This window comes from Epinephelus fuscoguttatus, linkage group LG7, assembly GCF_011397635.1.
Source record: "Epinephelus fuscoguttatus linkage group LG7, E.fuscoguttatus.final_Chr_v1".
NCBI lineage: Eukaryota > Metazoa > Chordata > Actinopteri > Perciformes > Serranidae > Epinephelus > Epinephelus fuscoguttatus.
This window is the reverse complement of record NC_064758.1, coordinates 31,181,328-31,204,144: the sequence shown is the minus strand read 5'-3', so window position 1 is coordinate 31,204,144 and position 22,817 is coordinate 31,181,328. Positions and strand designations below refer to the sequence as shown.

The 22,817-nt window shown below is 39.3% G+C and overlaps 2 protein-coding genes across 2 annotated transcripts; both read left to right on the top strand.

Annotated features, from left to right (window-relative positions):
- The first annotated feature begins 2,025 nt into the window (after positions 1 to 2,025).
- Positions 2,026 to 13,009, top strand: spo11 (SPO11 initiator of meiotic double stranded breaks). Its single transcript, XM_049580751.1, has 13 exons — positions 2,026 to 2,208; positions 4,497 to 4,610; positions 5,418 to 5,506; positions 5,868 to 5,934; positions 6,082 to 6,190; positions 6,516 to 6,602; positions 7,336 to 7,372; positions 8,403 to 8,512; positions 8,622 to 8,721; positions 9,109 to 9,146; positions 9,526 to 9,602; positions 9,997 to 10,108; positions 12,569 to 13,009. Exons 1-13 carry the CDS (start codon positions 2,096 to 2,098, stop codon positions 12,686 to 12,688), a joined length of 1,173 nt encoding a protein of 390 aa, XP_049436708.1. The 5' UTR covers positions 2,026 to 2,095; the 3' UTR covers positions 12,689 to 13,009.
- Positions 13,010 to 15,087: 2,078 nt separating this feature from the next.
- LOC125891399 (5-aminolevulinate synthase, non-specific, mitochondrial-like) lies at positions 15,088 to 20,873 on the top strand. Its single transcript, XM_049580667.1, has 11 exons — positions 15,088 to 15,225; positions 16,233 to 16,438; positions 16,543 to 16,719; positions 16,814 to 16,945; positions 17,035 to 17,254; positions 17,363 to 17,547; positions 17,707 to 17,886; positions 19,540 to 19,704; positions 19,801 to 20,069; positions 20,178 to 20,340; positions 20,563 to 20,873. The coding sequence occupies exons 2-11, from the start codon at positions 16,249 to 16,251 to the stop codon at positions 20,721 to 20,723; spliced, it is 1,842 nt and encodes a 613-aa protein (XP_049436624.1). The 5' UTR covers positions 15,088 to 15,225; positions 16,233 to 16,248; the 3' UTR covers positions 20,724 to 20,873.
- Positions 20,874 to 22,817: the final 1,944 nt, after the last annotated feature.

Below are 22,817 nucleotides of genomic sequence, written 5' to 3'. Positions count from 1 at the left end.
GCACCACCAACACAGGCCTTCTACCTTACACCAATGAGGTGCTAACTGGCCCACACACATTACTGCATGTTATTAATGGACGCAGCTTGCAAATCTGCACTGACCTTTAGCTTGAAGAGGAAGACTGATGGCTGGTTGCAGTCATTTCCAGACTGCTGTGTGCCTGTAAGGACAGCAGTACTTATTGTAGGTTATTTAGTCTGGCATTTCAACCTTGGCAAACCTGAACACACACAAGGACAGAGAGAAGAGTTGGCACGTAAAGTCAAGAAGCAAATCACAAGAGAACTACTTTAATTTAGATGCTGAATGACTGAAAGTGCACATTTGTTAAGTAAAACCAGCAATACAACCATGTAAAAATACTCCATTACTCCAATGTATGTAGGCCTATACAGTGCAGTATTTCTTATATTTTATATTGCGTAGAACGATCTATCAAACTACATCACATTTCATAAACTGCCAGGTGTTTACTGACTAAATATTGTCACGTATGGTGTACATATATAAACCCTGCTTGTGCCTTTCGTGCAAGAAGTACTCAGATCCCTTCAGGCTCTTTGCCATGTGGAGCAGGTGAAAGAGCGCACAAGAGAAAGGGAAAGGTGGAGCTGAGCACATTACAAGGAGAAAAGCCCTGAGGAAAAGTACAGCTAATTGCTGCATATTTACAGCTTTGTTTGAAGTGATTGAAAAAAATATATAATTGCAGCAGAGCCACCGTTAGCACATCATAAAATCACAACTACTCTTTCATAAATCTGTGTTTTCAAAACCAGTAAATGGCAGCACAACTCAATCAAGTCATGCAAGGAGATGTGCGTGAGTGGAAATAATATTGAAAATAAAGACCTGTTTACTCTTTTCTGTCAAGTGGACGCACCTTTAGTTACTCAGAGCTACCAGAGCTTCATGAGAATCAACAAAGTCAGGTTTGAGCTCTGAGGAAATAACAAGTGCAAAAAAATAGACACTCCAAAAGAAAAAATATTTATTCCTGAAGCCTTAATTATGGAGGTGCAGCTGACTACACCTTGAAAATGAAGACACTTGCCAGAAAAATATTTTAAGAAAATGGTCATAGTGTTAAGTAGTTTGTTGTGTATGTGTCGGCTTGGCCCAGTCCGGCCCTGGATCCTTTATTTAAGTAAAAGTTGTTAACCTAAATTGTAAAAATACTCCAGTACAGGTGAAACTCTTGCATGCACCTGCCAATAAGTCTTTCTTTTTAAAGGCAAACTAAAAATGTATCTTTTTCGCAAGCTTTTGGTTAGGTTTTTAAGTGTATTTTTATTTGTTTTAGGAATTAGTATTATTGTTATTATCTCTCCTTTTATAAGAATAATGAGAATAATAATAGCATCTTATTTTGTTTGTTTTCATCATGTCCTGCTTGTTTTTATTTATGTAATACTTTATTATCATATGATATTTTATGTTCGTCATGTATGATGTATCTTAAGCACACTGAGTTTATGCTTCTCATATGAAATGTGCTATAGGCTATAAACAAAAATGACTTGACCTTCTGGTGTGCAAGAACTTTGTTGTAGCCTTATTATTAGTCCATTAACTTAAAAATGTAGTTGAGTAAATCAGTATTAAGTGGCAGATATTGTAGATAATCAAGTAAACTACAAGTACTTCCAAACTGTACTTAAGTACAGTACATTATTAAAGTTACTTTCACCATTTAATGTTTGAGAGGAACAAACGAGGGCTATTCTGTTAGTAGACATGTTTGAATTTTCTACCTGAATCTAATTTAGAAGCACTGAATATATATATATATATATATATATATATATATAGATATATATATATATATATATATATATATGCATTTAAACATGTCATAGTGTTAAAATCGCCTCACCATGTAAATATTGTGGATGTAAAGTGGTCATAATGTTGAGTTTTAGTGATCTTCTCATGTCCAAAATGATTTAGTAAGGTCAAGTCTTCCGGGTGCAAATTCAGCCAATCAGGCGGCTGCACAAATGTCGCGAGATTTCCATGAAATCCTTTCGCGGTAACATTGTGTAGCTATGCAATTTCTTTACATTTAATCTGCATTAATGTGATAAAGACGATGGGAACTCGTTTTACAGAGCTGTTTTTAGAAATTGACAAGCTCCGTGCTGAACTACTGAACAATGTCGAAGTCATGACAAGCTGTCAGCGCGCCGAAGAGGAAATCAGCCAGTAAGTTCCGCTGCTAGCTAACGTGATATCAATTATCCCGGGTTAGCTAGCGTGTCATTTCGGTTTAGTGGCACCAGTGAAACAGGTGCCATGCCGGTCCTGTGGTGTTTACCAGCAGCAAAATGACAGGTCAATGCAACTGGTGTTTGACTTGCGCAGTTATAATGTAGCTATAGATAATAATGATTGATTAGTTTGTCAAAGTTTTTTTTATATATATTTCACCGTAATTACGTTCCCAGAGTCTGTGTCCGCTATGCTAACGTTAGCATGTGCGCTATGCTAACGTTAGCATGCTAATAACGTTGTCACAGTTGTCTATCCAGGATGAAACACCAATAAGGGACTGTGTCTTAAGGCTTTTACACACCTGTGTGGAGTTAGTTAAGTTAAGGAGCATTACAGGTACATTTGTTCCTCAATGAACTGTATTGGAACCAATCTAATATTTGTACAGTAAGTAATAGACACATGCTACTTGTATACAACTGTATAACTTTACATGTATGTATGTATTTATGTTACTACCTGTACACGCTAATATGACAGAGGGGAGTTGATAAGATTAAGTTTATTAATGCAACATCAGAAAAAAATCACATTACAGCAACAAGAGACAAAAGCAAAGAAAAAAAAGTGAGTGATAACTAAACATGAAATAAGGTTCCAAACAACAAAAAATACAAATATGATAGAATTGATAATAATATAAAAGCTATATACCACATATTCTTATTCACTAATACAGATACTGTTTGTCCATTAGGGATGCATGATAATATTGCCACGTCATCAGTATCAGCCGATATCGGCTTTAAAATGAACTATTAGGCCAACGTTCATTCATTTTCTGTAACCTCTTGTTAGTCGTCGTGACATTGGGCGAGAGGCAGGGTACACCCTGGACAGGTCACCAGACTATCACAGGGCTGACACATGGAGACAGACAACCATTCACACTCACATTCACACCTACGGACAATTTTAGAGTCACCAATTAACCTGCATGTCTTTGGACTGTGGGAGGAAGCTGGAGTACCCAGAGAAAATCCACGCTGACATGGGGAGAACATGCAAACTCCGCATGGAGCTCCCACCCAGAGGTTTGAACCCCCCACCTTGGGTGGAACCAGGAACCCTCTTGCTGTGAGACAACAATGCTAACCACTGCACCACTATGCACAATGAATGAATATGATATACACTGACAAGCTTTCTGTTTCATGTCCCCATCTGCTGGTGGGCCATCATGATAAGAGTATGCATGCACATAATGTTATTCACCACAGAAGACACTTGATGATCACCAAAATTTGGTGGGAAAAAGTGCATATACCAATATTGGTTATAGGCCAAATTAGTTGTTATATATTGGATTTAAAAAAAAAAAAAAAATCTAATATTGTGCATCCCTAATGTCCATGATGGATGATTGCACAGGACACTTGTAGTAAACACACACGGTGTGTAACATTGAAATATAAAACTTTATAAATGCTATTGGACAGTAAGCAGTGAACAGTGTGGAGGATTGCACTGGAATGTTGTACACTGTAATTATATATGTGTATGTATAATCTGTGTGTAGGATATATCTGGATGATAAAAGAAAGGGAGAAATGAATTAATAAGGAAGTATTTAAATATGTGTTTGACATGGATAATCTGCTAACACAAGTTTGGGTTCTGTCTTGTAATTTTTTTTTATTTATAAAAGAATTTGGTAAGAATAAAAGTTAGATTAATCAGGTAGAACCAAGAGTAAGATTTCCTGTCATACTCAGTGAATCCAAAGTATATTTTTTTAAGTAAATAAAATTAAAGGTAGATGTGATCAGCAATAACTGTTGACACTTAACTGCAAAGTTGTTTTGTTTATAGACATGATCAAGATAAATTCGCCACTGTTGAGTCAAATTAAGTGTCAGAGATGTTTAAAAGAGTATATACTGTGGTACAGTAGCTGACTGTCCTTTTTATATCTCTGAAAATACCGGACCATTGTGGGCAGTGTTGCACATTAAGGAACAGCACTGCTTTAGGGCGACATTGGAAGTACCTTGATTTATCACTATTTCGTTCACTGTATTCATTCAGTACTCAAAAATAAATAGTCCTGTTTTGTTATTTTATCCATAAACTGTTTCTCAGATTTTCCAGAAAATGTAATATACTCTGTAACAGTATATATTGATATTGGTGAAGCCGAAGTGTCATGAGCAAAATTCCGAACCCCTGTGCTAGGTTTTTGCCAGCCCATATTCAGAGCCCTCTATCTTTATTCCCAGCAGGGAAATTTTGACCCGCATTGAGAACGTAATCCTCGGAATAGTGAGCAGTCTTTCCAAAGATGAGGCCCCTGTCCTGGCACTGCCCAACAGATCCAGCTGGGCCAACGTCAGGTAACTTTATTTAAACACACTGTAGCATGAAAAAGTTTTTTTTACCCGCCCTGAACACTGCAGTCATTTTACAGGCGGACTGTGTGGGATCTGTGTGAGCCGTGTGACCTTTAAAAGATAAACACCAGCAGTCATGTTGTGTAAAGAAATAAATAAACATTTACTTACATAGGTTTTTTGTGGGAGGTCAGGCCACACAAGATGATCACATTGCTGTTTAATACACATTTCAAGTGTGTCTGAATTTGTTTAAGGGGTGTTTTAAGCGGACTGCACGAGCAACCAGGTGGTAGAGGAAAGTAATTTCCAAGTTTTCTTCAGAGAGATTAAAGTTGAAATAACTTCCTGCTACTAAAAAGATGACAGAATGATAAGGAATTAAAAACCACTGGCCTACGCGCGCGCACACACACACACACACACTCACAAACACAAATTTACGAAGGGCTTTAATGCAACTAGGCTGCGGAGACCTTCTGCACAGAACAAAGCAGACTGTCTGGTCTTGTTTGGATCAAACCTTGCCACAGCTTAAAGCACATTCTGTCTCAGCCCTTTCAAATGTGAGAATCCCACAGATTGAGCGCCAAAGGTTTCACAGAGGAATCAGGACGGTGAGGTACAGGGGAGGTCTTCTCACAGGTAGCCCTCAGGGTGTGGGGAATTTCAGATGGCTTACAGGTGCAGGAGCTGATTTTCAAAGCTAAAAATAAATGTAGCATGCATAATCTTTAAATAAATTCTTTGACGGACACTTTTCCTCCCCTCTTTTCAACTTAAGTTTTTCTTTCATTATTTCTCATCAAGTTTTGACAGTGCCGTCGGGCTTCAAATGAGATCAGGAAGCACTGTCACTACCATTAGGAGCGACTGTCCATCATCTGTCACTAAATTTGGTGAGCAGATACACACACCTCTGTTTTTGTGTTTTCTTTTTTCTGTTCCTGACAACGGACATTCCTTTTAGTCAAAAAACCTTTACGGTTGTACTGTACTTCATGTGGCTTTCATTTATATTCATTGTGAACACATGCATAAACTGCACAAACGGCAGTAAAAGTCAGACTTAGTTTTAGGTGACAAATTGGCAGAGACAGTGTATGTTGAAAGAGGCTTTTAGGGATCGGTTTACCACATGGAAATTCTAATTAAGAACAGAATATGTTTTTTTCCTACTTCAGTTCCTTTTAAAGATGTCCTAAGTGAATATAGTGTTTATAATGATTGATTTTGTTTTGTGTGTTTGTCTGTTTGAAGCGCAAATTCTCAAGATTCTCTTGGTCATCTACAGACTCGTGCAGAGCAACTCCTACGCTACCAAAAGGTTATTTGTCTTGGATTGACTTTTAATTAACATTGTTGAATGATAATTAAAGCTAGTTAAATAATTCATGTTCTTTACAGTTTTTTTGTGAAGTTTTGTTTTGCTGAGTTATTTCCTGTCTGGAAGATTTACATTTTGTTTTCACAGAGACATCTATTACAACAATACACAGTTGTTTGGTTCACAAAAAACTGTTGATGATATAGTGGATGATATCTCCTGCATGCTAAAGGTTCCTCGCAGATCACTTCATGTGGTAAGTGTGTCTGTTCACAGTGTTCATGTTGTGTGATTGCATGGTAGAAAAGACACCTCGGAAAAACCTTGGAGCAAAATTCAGTTGGATATGCTTCGTTGTTATTAGTTCAGGTCCAACAGATGAAATCTGTTAGTATAGTGCGGTATTTTAAGCATTTTGTTCTGCTTCATATCTGAGGAAACGGTGGGAAAGAAGGTTCTTCTGATCAAAGAGAAATTAAATTAAAGTTGAATTCAGTGAGGTTGTGTCAGAAATATGCGTGCATCTGCGTGTTTTAATATGAGCGTGTGTTAACTTGTGTGTGGAAATTTTATGTCACCAGTTGGCCACGTCCAAAGGATTAATCTCAGGTGATCTGTGTTACATGGAAGAGGATGGCACGAGAATCGACTGCCGCGCCAGCTCTGCTGTAAGTTCTGTCAACAGCCTAAACTCACTGTCTGTTGACTGAAATGTCCTCATGTTACTATACAGAGAAAAATAATATCAACTGTGATGTAAAGGGGGACACCACCCAAATTAAGAATTCCAGTGTGTTATTTCCATGGCTCTTAAAGCCCGAAACCAGAGAAGTAAGTCTCAAATTTGTGATGTCATCAAATTAAAGTCTGGAGCTGCTCCATAGACAATAAGTGGGAACCGATTTTATCAACCCACACAAGCTTTATTCTGTTGTCGTGTTCTCAGCTCTGAAGATGTGCCCATATACTCAGCACTTTCCCCTGGGTGCTCTCAGTGTCGTCTATAACATCTTTCCACAATTCATTGTCTATGGAGCAGCTCCAGACTTTGCGCCCTGTGACATCAGAAATTTGAGTTTCAGCACCCTAGTTTTTGGATTTGGGAGGGTTGTTCATGTGAACTAATATTTTTGGACTGTCTTAGACCATAGGAATAATGTGTAAATTTTGAAAATGGGCGTAGTTCCCCTTTAATGGTATCCTGATGAGTTTTCATCATTTAAAAAAGTATTATGATGAATATATATGTTTCTCATCAAACACATTGTGTCAACAGCTCCACAGAGTACCTTGTGTTTACTACCAAACCAACGATTGTATTTCAAGGCTTATAACAGAAAGGAATACATTTAGACATCCTTCACCAGTTGAATCCATTTTTATGGCTGTGTTTTGTTTTAGGCTGTTGCTGTTTCATCGAACATCAGTGGGATCAGAAGTATCTTTTATGATCTGTACAAGTACACTTGACCCCAAAGTCTATTTCGTGTGATAAGTGTGAACACTGTGTACCATACCTGGGCACCGCACGCTGATCTATACCTGAGTCCACTTGAAAAGGTGGTCTCAAGTGTGGTTTATGTGTACTCTGGTACAGGATGCATCAGATTTGAACTCCAACTGTCCCAAATAGCAGAAGTGGACTGTTTAACTCTACTAGTTTTTAACCGGTTGTGAAACAGTCTCAATTTAATACTGATGCCTCTTTATCAGATGGCAGACAGACCCAGATCCGCCTTCGCTGCTGCTCTTGACCTGCAGTCAAAGCTTCGGTGGGAGGCGAAGAGCTCTGCGTACGACTGCAGCAGCTCCTCCTCAGGCCGGGAGCAGAGCTTCGCCTCAATGCTCCATTGGTACCTGCTGATGACGGTCTGCCTGCAACACCATTTTCTACACTGCGGCACAACAAAAATATCACGTAGATCAGTGGTTCCCAACTGGTCCAGCCACGGGGTCCAGATTTCACTTTAGTCATTAGTTCAAGGTTCACGCAGTTTAATATATTCAGCATCGTATTTGTGCTTGGCCATGTCATTGAGCTAGTTTATCGTCTCGCTGTCTGTTAGTCATTCACTCTACAGCAGGAAACGGCACCTCAAAATAAAAACTCTGTGCCGGAAATTCACTGCACTATAAAATAAAGTGTGGTTTTTTACAAACTCGACATGTTCGTAAGTCACTTGGAATCCATTCAGAATGGACCCGTGACCCACCAGTTGGGAACCACTGACGTATATGATGATGACGCAAGCTTATGGAACAACATAACTAAAGTGAAAGCTGAATGGCGGGAGAGTGGAAATGTGGGACAAATGTACTCTGGCATGGTGTGACTCAATCATATCTGATGTGAAAATGTCCCTAGATACCTCTGATGATGTCATATTGTAAATTATATATGTATTTCCTTCTGTGTGGGGATGACACTATATGGTCGTGGGGTCTGTTTTTTCCTTAATGACATACAGATATTGTGTCATCTGCTAAATTTGTCATGATAGTTGAGAAGGATGCAACGTTTCAGAGACTGCTGGATGATGACTTCTGCACGAAGCTGTCTCCTTGCATCATGATCACAGTGCGTTTCCTTTTTTAAAAACATGACTTAAATCATTAATCAGAATTTCTCAAAAAGGGCAGTATTAGTGTTCAGTGTGCATAACACGTGTGTGTCTGTGTGGCTCCAGGGTAAAGGCGTGCCAGATGTGAACAGCAGGTTGATGGTGAGAAAGCTCTGGGACACGCTGCACGTCCCCGTCTTCGCCCTGGTGGATGCTGATCCTCACGGTAACTCGTCATCTGCCTCGAGTGCAAACCAGTTTTACCTCTCACACATACCTCACATATTTCCTCACATTTAACAACACTCAAGCGCCTTTTCATCTCCGCACACACACAGTAGGATTGCATGTTCCACCAAGGCAGCAGATGTTCGCACCTGTCCGCTACGTCATGGCGCCTGGTCTGACTAGTATTTCCGTTGGCGTGAGTTCGCCCTGGCAGGATGGCTCGGTTTTCCATCAGCCTCCGTACCTCTAAACCCTTTTTCCCAGTGCATGGCGAGACACATATGTCATGCTTTACTTTGTTCTAAGCTCCGTTACACATCTCGGAGGATAATTGCTCTGGTATGTCGGTGATTGCAGCGTGTCTCTCTCCCTCTGATTTTCCCAGGGATTGAAATCATGTGTATCTACAAGTACGGATCAGTGGTGAGTCCCGCCATGCCATTTATTCCTGCACTGTATATTATCCGATGTGGCCTGTTCAGTGTCTCTCTGTTAGCAATATGTAATTATGCCCGTTAAGTTTAAAAAAGTGGACCAATCATCCCGCTCAGAATATTTAAACTGACATTGTATGGAGTGAAAATGTTGAGTGATTGTGTTGCAGTGTCTTTGTTGATCTCTGTGATGTTTGTGTAATCATCCCTGTGTTTGTTAACTTCATTGTGAACATGTGTTGGGCATAACCACATTATGCATGTGCAGTGCTGATTGGTGTGTTTATTCGAGATATATTATGTGTATAAGAGGTTTGTGCATGTGTGTGTGTGTGACTGGTTTTGTGTGTGCGTGGGTTTTTCCACAGGCCATGTCGTTTGAGGCCCACAGTCTGACCGTCCCCAGCGTTATGTGGCTAGGCCTCCTCCCCTCTGACCTCCGGAGGTTTGGACTCAGCATTCGCTACTTCCTACTTCCTCCTCCTGCCTCTAATTGGGATTATATTCTGGGGACATTTAGATTGTTTGTTTTGGTTTCTGTTGCTGTTGCCCTCACTTTTTTTCCCCTTCAATGAACTGCGTCTGAGAGCATATTGAGTTTTAAGTATATGTCCCCCTAAACAAATTTAGGCCAAAAGGGCTTTTTGACATACATTTAATTGCAGTGTGTACAGTTTTTCCTCTATGTTTCCCCCTAAACATACACACACTAATTCCTCGATGTCAGTCTGTTGAGAATGGGAGGAAACGTACTGTAAGGGCGACATCTATCAAGATGTTGGCAGTCGTCAGAACATCAGTTTGGCTACGTGTAGTAAAATCAATATTTCATTCTTCAGGTTGAGGGTTCCCGAGGATGCCCTGATCCCCCTCACAAAGAGAGATGAGAACAAACTCAGCAGCCTCCTCAAAAGGCCGTACTTAAGCAGCCAACCAGACTGGCAGAAAGAGGTGAGAGGAATGTGCTTTGAAGTAGGGTGAAGGATAGAGGTTGCATAGAAATTTGTGAGATAACATGCAAATGTGCAAATACTTGAGACCTTTTTTATGCCTCTGTGCCAGAGACAGCCGTGAGGCATTTGTGTGTTGTCCGTTCAACCATCCCATTCTCATGAATGCCGTATCTCAAGAACGCCTTGAGAGAATTTATTAGATTTTAGTGGTCAAAGGTCAAGTTAAAGTTCACTGTGACCTCATGTCTGTCCCAGTCTCATGAATGTGATATCTCAGGAATGCTTTGAGTGAATTTCTTCAAATTTGGCACAAAATCCACTTGGACTCAAAAGTGACCTGGTTACAATTTGGTGGTTAAAAGTCAAAGTTTATTGTGAACTCACAAGGCACATTTTCCGCCATAACTCAAGAATTCATATGCTAATCATAACAAATTTGACACAAATGTCTGAGAGCACAGTCAAGCGAGCGAATGCAGGCAAGTGATCATCGCGTGCCAAGGCAATAACGTGAGCAGTGCTGGTTGTGGCGATAACAGAAAGCTACCATATCATATCATATTTTGCTGTATTAGCTAGTTTGCTAATAAATACAGCGAAATACGATGATATTTATCCATTTTGTTACATTCCTCACCTGTGTCCTGACTCACTGCCAGCTAGGCAGCATCTGTCATATGGGTTAGTTTGTATTTTCATTGCCAGTGTCACATAATATTGGTTAGACACAACAACAATCAATGTCTTCACTGCGCATATTCCTTTGCTATTGGTTGAGGCTGTGACTGTCACCAGTCAAAGCACCAAAGTGGAACTCCACACGATGTGAAGATGCAAATTTGCTTTGTCATGTGAAGCAAATGTTTTATTCGCCCCTTCAATTGTATTGAATAGAAGTGCACGGGAGTCGAATATTCGCCAGTGTTAATTTCGCTTCTCATGTGACCATGCCCTGATAGAATGAAATGAAGAATCGATGACATTGTATATCCAAAAGGTCAGCTTAACTGTGACATCAAAATGTCCTGCAGAAACACTTTTTCAACACTGTAACTCAGGAACACAAGGGGAGACATTTGGTCGGATGGTGAATTGGTGACACTGATCTTGAATGTCCACCTTGAAATTGTACTGATCGTGTAGATCTTTGCTGCCGGGTTGAAGATGTGTCTGAAGTACCCATGTTTTAGAATATGTAGCTTGTTTGGATCAATGTCCATATTTGAAGCACTGTCAGCTAGAGATGTGTCATATCTCATTCAACATAATACCAGTATAATTTTTTATGTGATATGAAAAATTCACATCATGATACTTGCAATATTTCGACTTATTGACATATTGACGTCATACTGTTACCCACGGCAACAATAAGCATGGCTGAAAGCAAAATTATTACCAACTCTGCGGTGGTTCCAAAAAGAGGAGCAGCTTCAGCAGTGTGGAATAAACTGTGGCATCCTGAATGTTTTATGAACAGCCCCGGACTTCTCAGACTCTTTTAGTGAGTTACCGCTCAGAGGGAACTCATTCAGTGGCTCCTCCGGCAGCAGCACAGCGTCTCTCCCTCTCCTCTCTTGCTGTACGCACATGGGAGTTGGTGTCTTCAAGTGATTTTGTCATAAACCTTTGGTAATGTAAACCTGCGTGATGCTTACGGCTCAACAAAAAACAACATGTATATTAATGTATGATAGTTGTAGTATCATAACAGCCTGTCACAGGTAATGAAATGAGAGATTATTTTTGTTTAGTGTTTACTGAATATTTGAAGGCAAATTGTAAAACTATATCACTGATTTTACTGCAATGCCGTGTTCTTAAATTAATAAAATATTATTTTTGCTCATTTGTCATGTTGTCAAGAATATCCTTATCACAAAAATACCCTGAAATATTGTGATATTATTTTAGGACCATATTGCCCTCAGCTATTGTGAACTGTCATGGCTACATATGAGTCTGGACAGACATGGATGTAAACGGCAGCTTGACTGGTTGGTGGAGGCCCACAGTGCAAGGCCGTAATTCTAATTCTTTTTTGAGTTGTGATTAGTTCTAATGAAGCACCAAAATATTTGACTTGAGTGTTAACCTTTACCATGTGATTTTGAATAGTAAATATTGTCTGTAAAAAGAAACTGCTGTGACAGATAACCCTGACCTTCAGTACCACACTCAACCTACTTGGTAAAATGTTGGTCTGAAGCACCTTGTTCCTTTTTCAAAAGGCAAATCTGTTCCTCCTCAGACGTTTACACAGTTTTAACATCTTTGGTCATGTGACACACAGCGTAGGAATGTGTGTGAGAGGACTCTCAGCTCGCTGGTATGGAGGAAACAGAAGAGCCTCTCTGTTGTGGAGTGGCTGTTGGAGATAAACACCTGATGATTTATGCTTGTTTGCATGGCTTCCTCTCCCACGCTCCTTAAAGCTGTGTTTCTGCTCTTGTTGTAGATGGAACTGATGCAGCAGAGTAAAGTCAAGGCTGAAATACAGTCCCTAGCAGCCATAGCTCCTGATTTCCTCACCAGCATCTACCTGCCCAATAAGCTGCGTTACGGAGGCTGGGTTTGAGCACAATGCTGCCACCCAGTGGAATAAGAAGGGAACTGCTGAGGCTGCTGGCACAACTTGAGAAAGCTCTTCCATGTAACTGACCTGCCTGACCTTGTCAGACACTGAAGTATGACGTTAAGTTGGTTTGTAATGTTTGCATATTTATTAGTGACTGTGTGTGTTTATGATTTCTAACTGTGTCTCAGAGACATCTCATCCTGTAATTAAAACCCTGTAATTCCACTGACAAGTCAGAGCATGTTTCTGGTCTTTACAGTTACTTTGCCCTCGTTTATATCCCCAAGATGTTTGAACCTACTGGGGCAAAGTCACCAAACACGCTACGCTGATCTGTTTCATTCATGGATTTAATTATTCTACAATTGTTTCAACACTGTCTGCATGCTTTACAACCACTGAACACCGCTGTGCATGCTGGTGCAAAGACTGTAAATGAGCAGATGAGAAGGAAGATTTTGTGGTTTGGAACTGGAGTATCTGTGGCTGTTCATTCATTAATGCACAAAGTACAAAGACTCACACTGCTGCTATTTGCGTAATCTGTTCCCCAGTAGGTGGAGACAGCGCTCATTTAAAGGGGGGAATGGGGCAATATTGTGACCCCTCAAAACCATACTCATAATGTGGGTAAATTATCTTCACAGACACATTTTGGGAAAAGAAAAATCACTGCTTATATGTTTTTGAACATAAAAATGGTCTTGTGCTGAGTAGAGCAACTTTCAGCTATTATAAGTGACATGCATCACTGCTTGTCAGCCAGGTTTAAGTCTTCTTTTCAGAGCACTGGTTCCCAAGGAGGGGGTGCCGAACTCCAGTGCCAAAGCTTCAGGAGTTACTTAACCATTTGAAACATGGAGAGGCATCACTTTTCTTGTGCTGCTTTCAGACGCCTTTCGCAAGTATTCACACCTTTGAGCCTTGAGCAAATTGGCGTGATTTCTTTGAATAACACAGGAACAAAGGCAACAAGCAACTTGGTGAGAAATGTCCCACAAATGAAAAAAATAAAAGCTAGGGAAAAACTGTATTCATAATTATCATTACATATTTGAAATTATTATATTTTTTTATGGTCTTTTACCAGGTCTTTTTTTTATTATTTATTTATTTTTTTTAATTTACTAATTTTCTTGTTTTTAATTTTCTCTTTTTGATGATTTCTTGCAAATTTTTGGGGTCAATTCTGTTACTGCCCGTTGCCTTCTTCCCACATTGTTGAGAGAAATCAAGCCTACTTACCTCCTAGGTTTGGAATCAATGCAGAAGAAGGCCATTTCATTTTCATTTTTTTCTGCGTTCTTCCTCTTTACGTGTTCATTTATAATTCTGTAGTTTAAAAAGTTGAAGAAACATTTGTTGTTTATGAGATCAAAAAAATGGTTGCTTTCAGTAAATGCACCGGAACAGTGGGTCGAGAACCCCAGCAAGACTAGTTATAGGCTCTAAAAGCTGCCCCTTACCACTGGAGGAAGAGGTTGAGCTTATTTGAACTGCATTATATATGTTTCTCTGGTCAATCTATATCAGGGGTGTCAAACATACAGCCTGGGGGCCAGAATCGACCTGCTGAAGGGTCCAATCCGGCCCACTGGATGACCTTGCACACCTAATAGTGATGTACTTCAGGTTCCAGGAGCAAGTTGAACTTTGAGTTGCTTTTTTTCATGTAAGATGCCAGAAACCAGAATACAGTTCTTTTCTTTCACTTTAGTTTGGTGTGGTGATGTCAGGATTACCACACAGGAGGGGAAATGTACAGAAAATGCACATGTAATGACAGCGAGTAGTCGACTGAGACGTGTTGTTGAAATTGCATTTATTCTTTTGAAGACATCACAGGCTGTTTGACATCTCTTTTGTAAACATATCCGCGTTTTTAGAATGTGTACCTTGAAACAACTTAAGAGACAAATTTGGAGGTGTTTGTTATTTATGGGACATTATGCAAATCGACTGTATGTGGCCTGTGAACTAAAATGAGTTTGACACCCCTGATGTATAGCAATGCATCATACTGATCATAGCTTATGTTTTTTTAGATTAACTCATAATCTCAAAATGAAAAAAAAGATGAAAAAAAGATAGCAGTGAAATAAATTCTGTAAAGTAAAATGTAAAGAAGTATATAATTAAAAAAACAAGTAGAGACTCCAAGTAAAATACCTCAAACCTGTGCTCAAGCAGCCTATAGTACTTGGGTAAATTAATTTATATACAACCTCTTAACTTACTACAACTCCACAGCACGGTAGGCTAAGCAAAAAGTTTTTAAAAGCAAGTAGTTTTGTGTGTAGTTTAACAGGCGTAGAGTACTTCCTGTTAGGAATAGACGATCTCTGGCGGTATTACATGATCGCCGGTGGGCGTGTCTCCATGATTGTGCAACATACTACAGCTACGTCACCGCAGTGACTGAGGTGTTGTAATTTCTCCAGCTGGAGTTTCCTCAACGTTGAAGAAGAATCGTCCTTGGAAAGCGGCCGAGGAGCACGAGACTGAGCTGCATTTAAATTATAGAGGACACAAACCAGGTGGGTTAATGTAAGATCTGAGTGAGTGTCGATACAGCTGAAGGGGGCTACATGTCATGTGGGCCTGTCTCATGTCCAGCTGCCTGAGGATAGGATAGTAACTGTTGTGTGTCTGCCAGCAGTTAAACCTTGACTTCATGACCTTTTACTGAGCAAAACTGATTTTAAAAATGATCTCTTCTTTCTTTATGTTAACAACAGACATGTAGCCTGCATACTATTAATCTGTACCAAAAACACTCAAGAGAAGGTGTTTAAGAAGGATATACTGTGATTTAACTGTAGGAATATTTATATTTCTAGCAATATTAGTTTTCATTTTTACTCCTGTTTTAATATTTTAGATTGTGGATGCTGCGATAAAGGTTAGAAATGGGTGAAGTGTATAATATAAAGCATGATTGTGTACAGTTAATTTAGGCTCACAGTGTTTATATTCTTCCATTTGTTATCCTTTTTGGTGGTAATATCAATAGTGTTACCTGAGTCAAGGTCCCTTGCCTCTAAAGCTGCTTATTTCCAGAAATAAACTATTAATAAATTGGTAATAATGACTCAAAAAAGCATCTACAGCGGGATGTTATGAGACTCGGCCCCTGTTTGGTAACACATGAGAAGGTGGGGGCTCAGTCTGTGACAGTTCATGTATGTTTCATGCGAGCAGCAGCTAGGTGGCTCCTCGTCTCCTTCGTTTTAGGTAAGACCGCACAGTTATTGTGGCAGGATGAGTCCTTGAGAGGCCTCCCACTTGTCAAGGACAGCTGACTGCAGAAGAGAGTGAATGAAAGTAGTCTCTTAGGGCTTTAAACGTAATATACGTCTCCGGTCTCACTGTGGAATCAGTCATGTTTCGCAAGACGTTTTTCATCTGTTCCGTCAAGGTGGACTGGGATGTGTTCAGGTAAAGGATAATGACTGGTGTGGCACTAGACAGCTGAGAGACAGGGAATATTTTGTGTGTTCTGCTTTCCTTCAACTTTTTGTTGACAGATTTTTTTCTCCTTTAGGTCAAGAGTATCTCACATGGACGCAGTGATCCGCCGGTGCCCTTTCCTCACAGTTGTTCCCAGTGTTGCCCTGCAGCTGGCCGGGAAGTCATCACTGCTGAGCTATGCCCAAAAATGCCCCGTGATGATGGACCTGGCCTCCAGACCTCTGGCCAGAGCTCTGTCCTCTTCAGCTTCAGCTTCCAAAGGCACTCCAACAAATGACGGTCAGTCTTAAACCATCCTGTCATGACTAACTGTGATTTGGATGCAAACTATTCTTATTCAATAGACAGATTATAATTTAGAAATGCACTCTCATGCTCTGTAGATCCAAAGCATGAAGTCAAGCTGCCCCCAGGTCACATCAAGCCACCTGCGGGCCAGGCTGTCGGCTCCAAATGTCCTTTCCTGGCTGCAGAAATGGTGCAGAAAAACAACAAGGTAGTAAGAGAGGCCAGTATGGAGCTGCAAGAGGACGTCCAGGAAATGCACTCTGTACGCACAGGTAAGCAACTGCACGGCCACACCTGCAACTGGAAACCCATACAGTAAATTATTTATGTGCGAGATCATTAAAAGCGTGCATCTTTCTCAAACAGGGAAAAGAGATACGAGTCTGTCGGTTATGGATCTTATCGAGGCAGACAAAGTCAACTCAGGAGCACCAAAAAACCTTCTGAAACCCACGTCTTCCAGAGTGTCTCACCTGCTGAAGGACAATCTGCCTGAGGGTAAGAAAGACACATTCTTCTTCATAAACAAGAGTTCTCAGAGGGATTTCTTGAAGCTTATAATCCTCCCCCTATATTTCCTTCATCAGCTGTTACCTTCCAGTACGACAAGTACTTTGAAAAGAAGATTGAAAGCAAGAAGGTGGATCACACATACAGGGTTTTTAAGACGGTGAACCGATGTGCCCCCTCGTTCCCCATGGCAGATGACTACTCAGAGTCTGTCCATGCAAAGAGGGACGTGTCTGTGTGGTGCAGCAACGACTACCTCGGCATGAGCCGTCACCCTAAAGTCACCCAGGCCATCATGTGAGTGGGCTTACTGATCAGCAGTCATCCATAACCCCAAGATGGCCTGATGAAATATGAGAATAAGCTACTTTACAATAATAAACTTGTTGTTTTTTTCTTTCAAAGGGAGACTTTACGTAAGCACGGCGCTGGTGCAGGAGGCACACGAAACATTTCAGGGACGAGCAAATTCCACGTGGAGCTTGAACATGAGCTAGCTGACCTGCACAATAAGGATGCTGCTCTTCTGTTCACTTCCTGCTTCGTAGCCAATGACTCCACGTTGTTTACTCTGGCAAAAATGCTACCAGGTACATTCAGTTAAGCGTGGAAATATTTAAACATTTGACTTAAAAGTTCAATTCCTTTGCTTTGATTTAGAATTGTAGTGCATTTTATCACATATTTTCTTGATTCACACTTAAATCCATAGCAGATAATTGATTTTTTTCATTTGCTTTCTCTTCTAGGTTGTGAAATCTACTCTGACGCCGGCAACCATGCCTCAATGATCCAGGGTATAAGGAACAGCAGGGTCAAGAAGTTTATCTTCCGTCACAATGACGTCAGCCACCTGCAAGAGCTGCTTGAGAAGTCTGACCCCTCCACTCCAAAGATTGTCGCCTTTGAGACGGTACATTCAATGGATGGTGAGTACACAGCCTTTCAAGTGTCAGTCTTATTTAACAGGGCATTTTAAAGATTTATCATTTATTTATTCCTAATTGATGTGTCATAGTTAATTGTTAGGTTGCAAATGACGACATACGAGAGTCATGTACAAAATCACAAAAGTGTGAACAGTATTTTTCAAACTTATTAATGAATCACCAGTGTGTTTACAAAGCTTTACATAGCAAGCATCATATTCATGCATTTCCTGACCAAATGGAAATGTAATATATGTACATTGATTAAATATCCATGTATGAAATATATGTTCAAACTATTTATGAAACCTAAAAGAAATCGGAACAATCTCGTATTATATTAACATATATGACTTACTTATACAAATTTGTATGTTAATGTACTTATTATACATTTATCATCATATATGTCCATATACAATTATTTATACACAAATTACACATACATATAAATTTAATTAAATAATAATTAGTAAGAAAAATACATGTAAGTATAGTGAATTTTTACATATATATTTAGTTTTATTAAATCGCCTATATGAATGAAATCAAGTCGTTAACATGTTCACAACGTGTAATACCGTATAAAAATTCATCATATCAATATTTTAAATATATGTGCATATATAATATGTACTTATATTGTAGACATATGTTATGAACATATATATCCATCCTAAGCCCATCAATATATGTTAATATTAAATATGTAAATGTAAAAGACAGAAATTTATATTAAAAAAATAATAAGAAAAACATATATAAGCACAAAGTATTTTTGTATATATGTTGTTTTAATCAATTGTCATATATAATTTAAATATATATTGTTAACATACAGGGTAGCAACAAATAATACTGTATAAAAATGTATCGTATAGATGTTTTTGTGTACATCTACAAATATACAATGGGTATTTTATACATGTTATAACTTAAATCTTTATATATCCAGTTGGTGTTTAAATGTGATGATAATATGTCACCTTATTAGTAACATATATGGCAACATAACTCTTGATCTAGGGGCATATACCTTATGTCATCATTATTATTATTATTATTAGTAGTAGTAGCAGTAGTAGTAGTATTGTTGTTGTTATTATTCATTTAAATTAAATATTTATTGTTAGCATATAGGGTAGCAACAAATAATACCATACAAAAATAAATCATAAAGATATTTTTATGTTCATCTACAAATCATACAGTGGGTATTTTATATATATTATAAACTTAAATCTTCATATATCCAGATGATGTATGAAAAATATATTAATATGTCATCTTATTAGTAACATATGTAGCAACATCACACTTGATATAGGGGCATATACTGTATGTCATATATTATTATTAGTAGTAGTATTAGTATTTATTTATTTTTCTATTTATTTATTTTATTTGATAGGGACGATGCAATTTACCATGGTTTCAAAGCGGAGTATGAGATTGATGTGTTACACAAAGAGTTTATAACTGCTAATTTTCAACTCTTGTCCCTAGTTGGGCTTTTATATGTAGGACTAAAATGTTGTTGTTGTTTGTTTGTTTTTAATTACATTTCTGCATGGGTATTAAAAGAAAAAAAAAGTATCTGTGCTTTTATTTTTATAAGTGATTTGAAATAACCTAATGCTGTGCTCTCTACAGGGGCGGTGTGCCCACTAGAGGAGATGTGTGATATTGCCCACAAGTTTGGTGCCATTACCTTTGTGGATGAAGTTCACGCTGTGGGCCTGTATGGCTCCAGAGGAGGAGGGATCGGGGACAGAGACAGAGTCATGCACAAGATGGACATCATCTCTGGTACCCTCGGTGAGTAGAACCCCTCACTGATGAGGGGAAACCTCTCGTAACACCTTCACCAGTAACATATGTGCCTCTCTGACTTGTTATGGGTTCTGTTTCCAGGCAAGGCATTTGGCTGTGTGGGTGGCTACATCGCCAGCACCAGCACCCTGGTGGACACAGTGCGCTCATACGCTGCAGGCTTCATCTTCACCACCTCCCTGCCCCCCATGCTGCTGGCAGGGGCCAAGGAGTCCATCAAGGTCCTGAAAAGTGAGGAAGGCCGGGTGCTCAGGAGGAAACATCAGAGGAGCGTGAAGCTGCTGCGACAGATGCTGATGGACTCGGGCTTTCCTGTGGTCCACTGCCCGAGCCACATCATTCCTGTCCGGGTTAGGAAATTTATCATTTATCCCTCAAAGTGTTCCACGGACTTACTTGGGAATCTGTCACTGGCATAGTCTCTTTGAAATCTGACATATGATGTATCTGTTTGTCAGGTGGCAGATGCAGAGAAGAACAATGAGATCTGTGACATCATGATGTCTCGTTACAACATCTACGTCCAGGCAATCAACTACCCCACTGTGGCCAAAGGAGAGGAGCTGCTGCGCATAGCCCCCACACCTCACCACACTCCCCAGATGATGTTCTACTTTGTTGGTATGTCCACTATAATTTATGATGTCTGTCTAATGACTCAGCAGTATTTTGTGTATGGTTGAGCAGTCATAAACTCAGTTAATATTATAGTTATTAATATTATATATACAGTGAGCCAAGTATTTCATTTCAAACCCAGCACTGACAGTTTTAAGGTATATTTAATATCCATAATTTATTGCAAAGATCCTCAGCTGTTCCTTCTCTACTCCGTCTCCACAGACCGGCTGCTGAAGACGTGGAAGGAGGTGGGCATGGAGCTGAGACCGCACTCCTCAGCAGAGTGTGACTTCTGCCAGCAGCCTCTTCACTTCGAGCTGATGAGCGAGAGGGAGAAGTCGTACTTCACAGGCCTCAGTCACATGATATCAGCTGTAGCGTGACATCACATGTAACACTAAATACCAACAAGCCCCACCTCAGTCACAACACACCCCACCTCGTAATATTCAAGCTATTTATTACATTTACATTGAACATATCACGGCTAATAAAATGTTCTGTGTCAGCAATAAATTTGTGTGTAAAATCTTCATGTTCTGCGTGTGTGTTCCCTTTTAAATGTGTTATGACTCATACAGGAATCACTTTAATTTATGTGTGAAAATGACTGAGTGATAAAACCAGGTTCTCTTTGTGGGCACTAAAGGCCCACATCTTCGCCCATCACTTACATCTCAGAGCGCTGCTATCCTCGTTATTGCTGTATCCCAGGTGAGTTTCTCTGGAAATACTGCGTATATTTTAGAGAAATGCTCACAGCGAAATCATCTTCTTAGGAAACTCAGCAGCCTTGGTGTTAGATTTTAAGAATTAGTGCACCAAACTATGGTTGAGAGTGTTTTAAAGTTTATCTGTACATCCAAGAATTAACTCTCTAGGATTGTGACAATAGCAAAATAGTAAAATAGTTGGCAAAATGTATCAAAATAAAATACATGTATTTTGTATTTTCAGATTCAGAAAATACTTTTTTTCTTTTTCTTTTTAGCAGCGACCTGCAGCTCTATAGGTCACTCTGTCGGTCGGTCGGTCCACAAAGCTTTTCATGAATAACTCAAAAATTCACTGACCAAAAATGCTCAAAATTTGCACGCTGCCAACCAGAGACCATGAGTAACTATACCAGAAAGAATGTGCACGATTTGTCCATAGGTGGCGCTATACTAACCGATTCAAATCTTTTTGTGAATAACTCAAAAAGTCCTTGATCAAAAAATGCTCAAAATTTACATGCTGCAATCAGAGACCACAAGTAACTATGCCAGAAAGAACAACCATAACTACTGCAAAGTCATAGCTATTGCAAATTTGCGCTTGTTTTCTCACAATTTGGTGTAAAAATATTGTTTATTGTTTCAGATTTAGATTCAGACAGCTTTGTTGATCCCACATGAGGCAATTCATTTGTAGCATACTCATCCCAAGCATCAACCACAACAACATACAATTTCCTATGTTATGCACAGTCCAGTCCAATATTATCCAATCCAATATTATAAGAATGTGCAGCCTTCGTGGAGAAAATATTTTGAGTATTTTAAATACAAAATGACTCCACTCAAAAGTGGAAAATTGTTACAAATTACATTTGCTTTTTATCGGCCTTATCTAATACAAATGACAAAATACTCAAATGTAATTGAAATATATATTTTAAATACAAGTAATAGATATACTACCCAGCCCTGCCCCTGACCCAACACTTTGCAGATACAACGAGGAAGAAAGCAAGGAGTATGTAGATTCTCACCCTCTCTTCAGCCAGTTTGAGCTCCTGAGCTCCAGGAGGCACTATAAAGCCCCTCTGGCAACCACAAAATGCATTTCAGAGGTCCTTGATCAAAAGTGCCATCAGTATCCCTAACTCAACAAAGTGACTCATGAGTTATAAACCACAGACAAACAATGAGCTGATCTAATGTGTTTAAGTGTTTTGTAACAACGCTCGTCTTACTATCTGTCTGCTTTTTTACATTGTTGTCTTTTGTGTTTGGTGAGCCGTAGACAAATTTCCACCCATGGTGCACAATAAAGATATATTCTATTCCAAATGGCACTCAGTCACCAAAACTTTGAGATCCCCTGATGTAAGATTTTAGTTTCAAAATACTGTGAGATGGTTAGTTTAGTTGTTGAGTTTCTAAAACTTATGTTCATATGTGTGTAACATGCTTAATTTACATCAGTAAGTTGCATAAGACACCTCTATTAAAAAACAGATGCACAACATTTGACTGAGCATCTAAAGGTTAAATTAACATTTTCTTACTCCTACTGGTTGTTAAAGCACTGTGTCAGTTAGATTTTTATGCTGCCTTTCTGAAGAAAAATCCCCCTTTCCTCTGGTATTATTACTCTTCACTAGCAATGACCACGCTACGAGAGTACATCTTTTAAATGTTTAATTGAAGACCAGGAGGTGTTAGTTGTTGAGGACTGGTGAATGGATGCAAGTGGGGGTGAAGGTGGAGGAG